Source organism: Auxenochlorella protothecoides (assembly GCF_000733215.1).
Source record: "Auxenochlorella protothecoides strain 0710 unplaced genomic scaffold scaffold32, whole genome shotgun sequence".
In the NCBI taxonomy this organism is placed as follows: domain Eukaryota; kingdom Viridiplantae; phylum Chlorophyta; class Trebouxiophyceae; order Chlorellales; family Chlorellaceae; genus Auxenochlorella; species Auxenochlorella protothecoides.
Genome location: NW_011934233.1, coordinates 2,480 through 13,123, shown reverse-complemented (window position 1 = coordinate 13,123; position 10,644 = coordinate 2,480). Strand labels below are relative to the sequence as shown.

At 63.1% G+C, this 10,644-nt stretch overlaps 3 protein-coding genes across 3 annotated transcripts in view; 1 reads left to right on the top strand and 2 right to left on the bottom strand.

Moving 5' to 3' along the window:
* Window positions 1-828: 828 nt before the first annotated feature.
* F751_3002 (Acetyl-coenzyme A synthetase) lies at window positions 829-3,501 on the bottom strand (the record flags this gene model as incomplete). The annotated part of the gene is made up of 4 exons (XM_011399985.1): window positions 829-1,026; window positions 1,222-2,824; window positions 3,124-3,185; window positions 3,379-3,501. The coding sequence occupies 4 exons, from the start codon at window positions 3,499-3,501 to the stop codon at window positions 829-831; spliced, it is 1,986 nt and encodes a 661-aa protein (XP_011398287.1).
* Window positions 3,502-4,541: 1,040 nt separating this feature from the next.
* Window positions 4,542-5,151, bottom strand: F751_3001 (hypothetical protein; the record flags this gene model as incomplete). Its single annotated transcript, XM_011399984.1, has 2 exons — window positions 4,542-4,758; window positions 5,060-5,151. The coding sequence occupies 2 exons, from the start codon at window positions 5,149-5,151 to the stop codon at window positions 4,542-4,544; spliced, it is 309 nt and encodes a 102-aa protein (XP_011398286.1).
* Window positions 5,152-8,645: 3,494 nt separating this feature from the next.
* The window catches only part of F751_3000 (LON peptidase N-terminal domain and RING finger protein 2), a gene marked incomplete at both ends in the record, with an annotated part of 3,392 nt that continues 1,393 nt past the window's right edge, over window positions 8,646-10,644 (top strand). Inside the window, 5 exons of the mRNA XM_011399983.1 lie at window positions 8,646-8,813; window positions 8,958-9,080; window positions 9,247-9,366; window positions 9,539-9,877; window positions 10,051-10,213. Of these exons, the coding sequence (XP_011398285.1) occupies window positions 8,646-8,813; window positions 8,958-9,080; window positions 9,247-9,366; window positions 9,539-9,877; window positions 10,051-10,213 (913 nt within the window). The remainder of the gene's footprint in view (window positions 8,814-8,957; window positions 9,081-9,246; window positions 9,367-9,538; window positions 9,878-10,050; window positions 10,214-10,644) is intronic.

The window sequence follows — 10,644 nt, the reverse complement described above, 5'->3', positions numbered from 1 at the left end:
CCCCCCCCCCCTCGCCTGCGATTTGCAGTCATACCCAAGCCCATGTGCGAAGCTGCCCTGATCCCGCCAAAGTGCACGCGCTCTGGCCCAGCCACCTCACTCTGCCAGGACTGAGCTGGGTGAGGATTCTGACTGCCTTCAGCCCAGCGGTCAAGGTTTGGAAGCTCATGGGCATGACGGGCAGGTTGTGTGATGCCATAGGTGGCCAGACCGCATACACTTGAGCACAGGCAGGCTGCATGAGTGAGAACCAGAGGATCTCCGATCTGTGGCCCCAGTCGTTGAAGCTCGTGCTGGTGCAAAATCCTTTGGTCCCCCGGTGACCAGGGGTTCTCCACTGCAAGCTCTCACTGCAGCCTTCTTCATGCTGCGGCACCACACTCTCCCCTGCAACCCCCCCAACCATTCAAGCCTTGCTCCATCTGTCATGTGTCGGGTCTTCACAGAGCAAGCAAAAAGGCCACACGCAGCACTGACGGTGCAAGACCAGGCTCCAGGATGGGAGACCGGCTTCGCTGGCTCACGGCTAGGGGCACTCGACGGCGCAGCGACACGACACCCACCCGCCCCCGTGGCAAGAGGGTGCGATGGCATGGGGTTCACAGAAGGGACGGGTTTGGGCACAGGGGCCAGGAAAAACTGTGGCGTCGGCACAAAACTTGCTGGGACAGTCGTTTGTGACGCGGGCCCCCAAGATGGGTGCCCGTCGGAGTTTGGGGGAAGGAAGGGGGAAGCACGCCCCCGGGACGCGGGCCGTGGCAGGCGGCCGCCACACCTCCTCTGCGCCTCCTCCCCGACCCCGCTGGCACGGTCGAGTCGCATGCGCGCCTACTTTCCGCGCAGGCTGAGGAGGGTCTCCACCACGCTGGGGTCCGCCAGGGTGGAGATGTCGCCCAGCTGGTCCTCCTCCCGGGACGCGATCTTGCGCAGGATGCGGCGCATGATCTTGCCGGACCGCGTCTTGGGCAGGCTCGGCGCCCAGTGGATGACGTCGGGGGTGGCGATGGGCCCGATGGCCTTGCGCACCTGGGGGTTGGGTCGAGGGTTTGGGTGACGTGAGTGGCTGGGTGCCGGGGTGGAGGCTCGCGAGGGGGCTAGGCGGGGAGCGCATCAGGGCGCCAGGGTGTCTGGAGGACACTCGGCCTCCCTCCCACCTCGACGGCACGAGTCGCCCAGGGCCCCACCACCTCGATCATGACCACCACCACCCAACACACCCACCTGCGCAATCAGGGCTTTGCGCGTCTCCTCCGGGGGCGGGTAGGTGGCGTCGCCGTAGAGGGTGACAAAGGCGTAGATGACCTGGCCCTTGATGGCGTGCTCCACGGGCACCACCGCCGCTTCGGCGCACAGATGGTGCCCCACCAGCGCCGACTCCACCTCCGCGGTGCCGATGCGGTGCCCCGACACGTTGATCACGTCGTCCACGCGCCCCAGGATCCAGATGTAGCCGTCCTCGTCGCGGCGCGCGCCGTCCCCGGTGAAGTAGTAGCCCTTGTAGACGTTGAAGTAGGTCTGCTCGAAGCGCGCGTGGTCGCCCGCGATGGTGCGCAGCATGGAGGGCCAGGAGCGCTTGACCACCAGGTAGCCCTGGCCGGGGCCCTCCACCTCCTTCCCCGACTCGTCCAGGATGGCGGGCTCCACGCCGAAGAAGGGCAGCGTGGCCGACCCGGGCTTGGCGGGGATGGCGCCGGGGAGGGGCGTGATCATGTGCGCCCCCGTCTCCGTCTGCCACCAGGTGTCCACGATGGCCGCGCGGCCGCCGCCCACCACCTCGTTGTACCAGCGCCAGGCCTCGGGGTTGATGGGCTCGCCCACCGTGCCCAGCACGCGGAGGGAGGAGCGCTTGGAGCGCGTGACAAACTCGTCGCCCGCGGCCATCAGGCTGCGGATGGCGGTGGGCGCGGTGTAGAACAGGCTGACGTTGTACTTGTCCACGATGTCCCAGCAGCGCCCGGCGTCGGGGTAGGTGGGCACACCCTCGAACACCACCTGGCTGGCCGCATTGAAGAGCGGGCCGTAGGTCACGTACGAGTGCCCCGTGATCCACCCGCAGTCGGCGGTGCACCAGTAGACGTCGGAGGCGCGGTGGTCAAACACGTACTTGAAGGTGGTGGCCGCGCCCACCATGTAGCCGGCGGTGGTGTGCAGCACGCCCTTGGGCTTACCCGTGCTGCCCGAGGTGTAGAGCTTGAAGGAGGGGTGCTCCGCGTCCACCCACTCGATGGGCGCCTCGGTGGGCTGCCCGGGCACCACGTCCTGCCACCACACATCACGGCCCTCGGTGAAGGCCACCTTGTTGCGCGGCAGCGCGATGGAGTGGTCGTACACCAGCACCGTGGTCACCGAGTCCGTCCCCGGCAGGGCCAGCGCCTCGTCCACGATCTTCTTCAGCTCGATGGGCTTGGCGCCGCGCTTGACGCCCGAGGTGGTCACCACCACGGAGGGCCGGCTGTCCTCGATGCGCCCCGCCAACGACTCCGCGGAGAAGCCGGCGAAGACGACCGAGTGCACCGCGCCGATGCGTGCGCAGGCCAGCATGGTGGCCGGCAGCTCCGGGATCATGGGCAGGTAGATGGTGACGTCGGAGCCCTTCTTCACGCCCTTGGACAGCAGGAAGTTGGCCACCTGGCACACCTGGTCCTGCAGCTGCTTGTAGGTCACGGTGCGCGACTGGTCCACATCGTTTCCCTCCCAGAAGAAGGCGACACGGTCGCCCATGCCCGCCTCGACGTGCCTGTCCACGGCATTGTAGGCCAGGTTGGTCTGCGCGCCCAGGAACCACTCGATGGAGACCGGGCCCTTGCTGGTGTCGATGTTGTGCCTGGAGATCAGGGGGTGGAGGGGGTGGGGGGAAGGGTGGGGTGGGGGGTCAAGTGGGAGGTCTGTTTGTGATGGAAAAAGGGGAATGGGATAGGTCCAGGGGAATGGACACAGAGTGCAGGACGACAGGGAGGAAGCAGGGATACGTTGACTGCACGATATGTGAGGAAGCAGGACGCAAGAAAGGCCGGCTAGATACCGTGACTCCGAGGCATGCAGAGAGGGCAACGAGCATGCGCCCAGACTCCTTGCACCATTCGAGCCACAGAACCCAACTCCCAATTTCCCCCGTGAACTCACTTCTCGATCACATCCCACTTCTTCTTCCAGTAGAAGTCCTCGGCAATCTTGCCCCAGAACGCCTGAGGGGCACGAATTAGAAGAGAGTGGACGGGTGAGTAGATGGATCGAGTTGTGGTGATGGGCTGCTGCCCTTTTATTTTACCGCCCCCGTCCCACAGCAGGCGTGGAATTGGCAGCCCGACGAAATCTTTCTGAAGGGATGCTGCCCGGAGGACCACGTGACGACGGAGCTTCACTCTAACCCCAACCCACCTCAGGGTCCTTCAGGGACTGGTCGTACATGCGCTTGTACTCATCCAGGCTATTGACATGTGCCTGGGCCTGCAGGTCCTTGGGAGGGTCGTAGGAGGTCTGGTACTCGCCGTTGGCACTCATCGCGGGGGAGCCGGCCTGCACGTCAACTTCCGGGATGGGGTGAGGAGGAGCTGGGAGGGCTCAGAGGCAGCCCACGATGCATTGATGCACCAAATTCCCGTAACCATGGCATGCCGGTGAGAAATCGGGTCCAGGCCTGACAGAGGCAAGGGTTCCCGAGCGGCTCACCTGAGTATTGATCGGGGACGGGTAGTGGGTGAAGGTCCGGGGTGCTCGCTGCCGATTGTATTGACAAATACGAAGGGATAGTGTACGGTTGAATCTGGAAGGAATCGAACGTATGGAGTTTTGCTTTCTGGACCCGCGGGTATATAGCTCCTAGGCCAGGGGATGACAGGCTGCATTCCCCACGTCAACCCATTCCTACTCAGCACGTGAGTCATCATCATGGAGAGCACCCCCTGCTGCGCGCTTTGCGCTCCGGAGCTACCCTCCACGCCGAAGCTCTGCTTGTGTGAGTTCCGATGACTCACCCCCGAATGCATAAGGGTGACCGTAATGTGACGGTGGACCTCATGCCGCGTAGACCGACGGGCAGAATGTGGGCGCACACACCTCAGCAAAGCTCCTTTCGCTGGCTCATGCGGTGCATTCCTGGGAGTCCTGTCTGATTTGTTTGTGGTGAAGAGGTAGTTGCATGCCGATAGATATATGTCAAGCGTGCAATCTGGGTCGCGTCCCGTTCAGTGCAGCAGGCCGTTCCTCATGCGCAGCACAATCCCGTCGGCTCAGGCTCCCGCGCTGGGTCATCCAGCCATCTGCGGATCTGAGGTCAAGTCACCACGGAGTGACATTGACATGGCTCTAGTTTGTACAGTCTGGAGGTCGTGTTGCACCTTGACAGGGTTAGGCCCCTCGAGAGTCCTCGAGCTACTGGAAGCGGAGCGCCCCACCGTGCCGCCCTCCCCATGCCTGTTGCACCTTGGGTGTGCCGGCAGCACCGCCCCCCCCCTCCAGCGGGTGAGGGTCACAGGCAGCAGGCTGGCATGGCCAGGCGCAGAGGGCCACGCCCGGCCCCGATACTAGCCCTCCGACCCCTGTCAGCCCTCCTCCTCCACCGGGTCCAGCCCGGCGTCGGGCCCAAGCGTCTTGTGCACCAGGCGCTTCATGTCGTCCAGGATCTTGGCCTCCTTGCGCTTGTTCTCCTCGTAGTTGAACATGGCCAGCGCCGCCTTCTCCTCCGCCGTGTACACCTGGTTCTCCTTGCGGATGCGCACCGCGTTCATGCGCGCATGCCTGTTCCCGGACATTACGTACCTGCACGGGGGGGACAGGGGCAGGAAGGGAGGGAGCTGGGGCGCGATGGGGTGAGACGATGACAGGCCGGTGTGCGGGATGAGGGGGGGCGTAGACGCGGCAGAGTGCACCATGGGTCGCTCCGGGCGGCACAGGCGCCTGGAACTCCAGTCTTCGCCGGGGAACCAGCACAGGCATCCTGCCTGGGGGTTTGCCGGGCTTTGCAAGCCCACTGCCCTCCTCGGCTGCAGACAGCTGATGCCTTGCCCCTTGCACAAACACCCTCCTCTCGCCCCACCCCCTAACATCCATCCCATCTCACCCCGCGCTCTCGAAGTTGTCGATCTCGCTGCTGGTCAGGCCAACCTCGCCACGGCGGGGGATGCGCTGGCCGGACTGCACAAAGGCGGCCATAGCGGTGCCCTCCCCGGGTCGGAGGTGGGGGCCGTAGTCGGCGTTCACCCCGCCGGCCCCCGCAGGTGCCTCGGGCCCCACCAGGCGATCCTCCTCTTCCGCCGCGGCGGCGGCGGCCGCCGCGTCCGCGGCTGCAGCGCGCTGCGTCTCCAGCCAGGACTGCATGGGAGGGTTCCGGATCGTGAGAATGGACGAGCGATGCAGGCGCTGGAGCACCCTGACGAACCGAAGTTGCATTGGGCAGTGACCGGATGAGCGTGATGATGGCCATTGACCGCTGCCGCATCAGCCATGTGCCGGGCGGTAGCATGCAGACACCTTGAGAGGACGGCTGCATTCGCAGAGGCTCCTCGTCAGACGTGTAAAGATCCTGCCCCGTGTCATCCCCGCCGCCAGACCTCACCGTGAACAGCGAGGCCTCGCGCTGGTTCAGCTCTGCCTCCAAGGGATCCAGCTCGGGCAGGGCAGGAGTGCCTGCATCAGTTTCCGGGACAGCCAAACCCTCGGCTGGGGGCTCGACAGCCGTACCGGCTCCTTGCCTGAGCGCCAGGGGTGGAGTAATCAGGAACTGGGGGGACCTGACAGCATTGCACAGTCCCAGTGCTGATCCTTTGGATGAGGCAACTCGCAGGGGAACCTAGGGCGATGAGGGTCGCAGTTCCTCGGCAACAAATTTACCACCACCAACAGTCCAGAGCGATGGCTGTGCCCCCAAGCAACAGCCCCTCTTCATGCTCAATCTGCTTTGAACTCACTTTTTGCTACCATGATGTGAATGCGCTTGGTGCTGCTGCGCCTGCAAGGCATGGTGCGCCTCTGCCGCCTCTGCCATTTCCCTCTCCAGCCTCGCGCGCTCCTCGGGAGGCGGGGACGGGGTCACTCGCCATATGCTGGCCACATTACGCTCCCTGAGCTTGATCCGCTTCAGCCGCCGCCTGGGGGGACAGGGGCAGGGTGGGTCCGGAGAAGCTTTCAATGCGTGCCGCCCAGAGCGGCAGTAGTGGCAGGGACTCCGGTCAAGAAAAAAGGCAAACATCATCCGTCTTCTGGGGCATGTATACAGATCACATGTCCAAAGCAGGATGCCTTCACCAGGGAGTGCAGCTCACAGATCTTGGTAGCTCTCAGCTTTAATGTCGTCGTCACTCACATCCTCCACTGGTGGGCGTCTGTCTCCCCTGCATTGTGTGCATGGCAACAGCGCTGTGAACAATGGGTTCCGGTGATGTCAACACGCTCAGTGCAAAGGGTCCATACTGCCCCCAAGAGCAGGCTTTGTAAGTGGCCTGCGGGCCCGAACCCCTACCCCTGGCCCTGTGCAGATGCATGCAAAGCCCAGGCACCCACCGCGCCGTGAATCCACGAGGTGGGGCTCCATTCGAGGAAGGAGGGTAGTCCCGCCCACGGTCTGAGCGGTCCCGGCGAGGAGGACTCCTCTGCAGAGGGCTGGACCGTCGAGTGTACTCTTCCCTGCTCCGCTCGCTCTCACGCCGATGCCGTGGCGAGCGCCGTGGCGACGGTGATCTACGGCTCCTTTCTCGGCTGTAGGATCGTTTCTGGCGATACCGCTCCGAGGAGCGCTCGGGACTGGGCGACCGTGGCATCACCTCTATCAAGCTCACGCAGTCAGGAGGAATTACCCCGCGTCATCGAGATCAGGATGTATTGAAGCTTATGGAATTACCCCCAAATTCCGATGACGACTTTGGAGGAAGGCCATTTCTGTTAATGGCGCGCATTTAGGTGGAGCGTCTCTCTCGGAGCGCTGTTGAAATGTTTGCCATGATAACCTCCTCTCTAGGATCTGACCACCTTACACAATAGGTTCATCGTCACCCAGCTTTGCAAGCCTCTCCTGTATGGATGTGGAATACTCAGTATGAAATGAAAGGGTCTCCAACACGGATACACACCCCTACCAGACTGACAAAACCTTAATGGATGTCGCGAGTCAGAGAACTTTCTCCAAGAATTCGTCCTGCAGAATGGGAACTCCACCCCACCCTAAACCAAAGCTTACCTGGATTATCTCCAGGTCCTCACCCTTGGGTGGCTGCGGCGCAGGAACCCCTGCCGTCGGAGTGTTTGCGCTGAAAGCGCGCTGGCCATAAAATTCAGCCCTTGCCATGCACTGGAGCAGGTTCTGGAAGGCCTCTATTCTGACTGCTAGGTCCCCCTCCGGGGATGCTGATATCCCTGCAGCTTCCATGAATGCCAGCGTTTGGGCATCGCTAATCTCCACTCCGGAACGACGAAGGCCTGCAGCCAGTTCCGCAGAACTCAGCCTCCCAGAGCCATTCAGGTCGTACTCAGCAAACCACTGCTCTGCCGCTACAGGCAAGGCAGCATCCTTGGGGTCCGCACCCCTCAGCACCTGTGCTTGATGGTGGGAGGGTCAAGGATGACTGTGTCAACCCATAAGCACGCTCCCTAACAGCTACTGTTGCTTGTTGAGTCTCCTGTGCAGCAGGCTCAGGTACAAGCTGTTGGTCTCTCTTCCATTATCCATGAAGACGGCCCTTGCGCGAGGCATCTCTGCACATCACCACCCATGCATGGCCCGCACCGACGTCGCGAAGTCTCGCATGTCTTGTATGAAGACATCGGGAGGGTTGCTCGTATTGATCGCCTTGTTGTATGCCGACTGAATTGCCTCCTGGTCCTCGTCTCCCGAGGGAACAGGGGCCGACGAAGCCAGTCTGGACCTGAATCGGTATTTCTGCCGTGCAGTGCGTTGTTTCGTTGCAGCATGGGGCGTTCCCTCGCACGGGGCCCAGGGGATCCGGCGCGGGTGGGATCCATGAAGTGCGGTGCATACGATGCTCATCGAAGCGGTGTGAGATTGTATGCACATTCAGATCCGAATATCATGTGGAGAAGGCCCTAAAGCCCGTGCAATGATGCGTGCCGCGATAAGACGTTTGCGTCATGTCAATTGGAAGGGAACCGCCAAAGAAGGTGCACATCTCCTGCAGGCTGTTGATGGCGACATCGGTGCGCCTTGGTTCCCGGTTCTGTGGCTGCACTGGGGATGTCTTAAACGTGGGATCCTTTGAGTAGGCCTGTACGAAAACATAGTTCCGGGGAGTGAGTCACTCTTGAAGGGCCAATGGGATTCTCTCCAATCCATGCACAGGTGCTACATCAGACATTGATTGTCAATTGCGTGGCTGGCACTTCAGCGCGCGCTCCTTGCATCAAATCAGACAAAGAGGGGATCCAAGAAAAGGCACGCAAAGATCCCGGATTCGCAACATTCACGGTGGCGCGTCGACTCATTGCTAACCTCCTTCAATCTCGAGTTGACAACCCACCTGTTCCCCCAAGCTCACGCTCTTACCCACTTCTGGAGCTGAATTCTCCTCCACGCTGGGCGCATCGAGTGGTGAGATCGCGCGGCGACGTGGCCTCGCACGGATTCGGGGACCCAACCCCTGGAAGCCCCTTAACTCCACGCCCAGGCCACGCGCTCCCTCTCCACACCTCGGAGTACGATGAATGCAAACTCCTCACCCTTTTGGTTCCGCATCCCGTGCCCTCCCTCGGGGAGGGACCGATCGAGAACCCTGCACTCTGGTAGCGGGGTGGGGGGGTCCACGGCGGGCTCGATTGACTCCACCGACGACGAGGACTGCCTGGACCACACCACCATTTTCCGAGATGTGCGTGCGCGCAGTACGGCAGGCTCAAGGGGCGGCCACCGGGGGTTGACGTCATGGGTGGCTGGCACGCATTCTGTGTGGGGCCTGCTGCCCGTGGAACTCTGGCTGCCCGACGCCCCACCCCCACCATCCGCACCTGCACAGTTCCGGCGGGTCATGCGTGAGTCTCTCAGCGCCGACCTCCCGTCTGGCGAAAGAATTGCAGCGCTGTGTGCCAGGGCGGAGCAGCAAGTCCGCTTCTCCCACCTCCTCCTCACGCAAGCCCCGGTGGGTGCTGGCTGTGACCGGGCGAGAGAGGGGAGCATATTCTGGGCCCAGGAGCTGCTCAGAGTCAACGAGCAGTGGGTTTGAGTGTATTCAAACTCCTGCAATTCCCAGCTGTCCCTGCCGCACACCACAGACCCCATCCCTCCAAACAAATTCCCATGCTGAGCAGAAGAGCGAGTACTCGGTCCTGGCGCCAGACCCGTCGGAGATCGCCGAGGGTGCGGTGCATGACGCCGAGGCGGCCCTCAAGCTGGCACCCACCTGCGCCGCTGCCCAGAGGCTCAGGGTGCGCTCGCGCTTCTTGCGCCGCGGGAGGGTTGTTTGTGAGATCGGGGTGCACAATCCCTGAGACGCAGCTGCCCGGGCAAGGCTTCCTCGGCAGCAGCAAGGGCTCGCCTGCCGAGCGTGACGCTGCTGCACCCGGCGGCTGACGTGCTGCACCCCCAACCCCCGCGCAGGCTGAGGCTCTGGAGCTGGTGAGGCGGTATGAGGAGGCTGCGCATGTCGCCCCCCCACACCCCGCCCCGGCACGGGAGCAGGGCACCCTTTGCCCCTCCTCCGCCGCGTCCTCCGTGTCCTTGGCAGCCTCCTCGCTAGCCTCGGCGGCCGCCGCTGTGGCCGACATGCGGGGCGGCGACTCCACCCCCCTGCCCCAGGACCTGCTGTCGGACCTGGAGTGCCCGCTGTGCCTCAAGCTCCTGTACCGCCCCGTCACCACGCCCTGCGGGCACAGCTTCTGCCAGGCCTGCCTGCCGCGCTGCCTGGACCACACCAGCCGCTGCCCCACCTGCCGCACCGTGAGCCCTCTGGCGGGAAAGGGGTGGAAAGGAGGGAGGGGCGGGCTGCCCCGGCAACCCTCACTGGTTGGCACACAGGGGGTTGTTGATGTCATAGGGTTCGGGCGGCAAGGAAGCATGGCGTTCGCCACGGCCGAGCCCCCTCAACCCCTTGCCCCCGTCCCGCCGCGCAGCCAATGAATGCAACGCACGCCCCGGCCATCAGCATCACCCTGCAGTCGCTGCTGGAGCGCTGCTTCGCCAAGGAGCTGGCCGAGCGGGCGAGGGAGGAGCAGGAGGAGAGGGTGGCGCTGGAGTCCAGGATGCCCCTGTTTGTCATGTCCTACCTGCTCCCAGGTACCTGGCAGGAGGGTGGGGGAGGGTGATGGGTATCTTTGGGGGTTGGGAAGAGGGGTGTCTGGGAGTGAGGCGCTCGGGTTTTGAGAGATGAGACATCGTCGCGAGGCTCCTGCTCTGGAGGCCTGGGCACAGCCTTCCTGGATCCACAAAACAGCACGCCAATGGAAGGAGCAAAGAAGGGTTGTGGTGCAGTGATGGTTGAGATCCCAGGCGGTTGGGAAGAGGGGTGTCTGGGAGTGAGGCGCTCGGGTTTTGAGAGATGAGACATCGTCGCGAGGCTCCTGCTCTGGAGGCCTGGGCACAGCCTTCCTGGATCCACAAAACAGCACGCCAATGGAAGGAGCAAAGAAGGGTTGTGGTGCAGTGATGGTTGAGATCCCAGGCTCTCAGTGACTCAGCACACCTCCCTCGTCCCCCCCCGCCCCCCC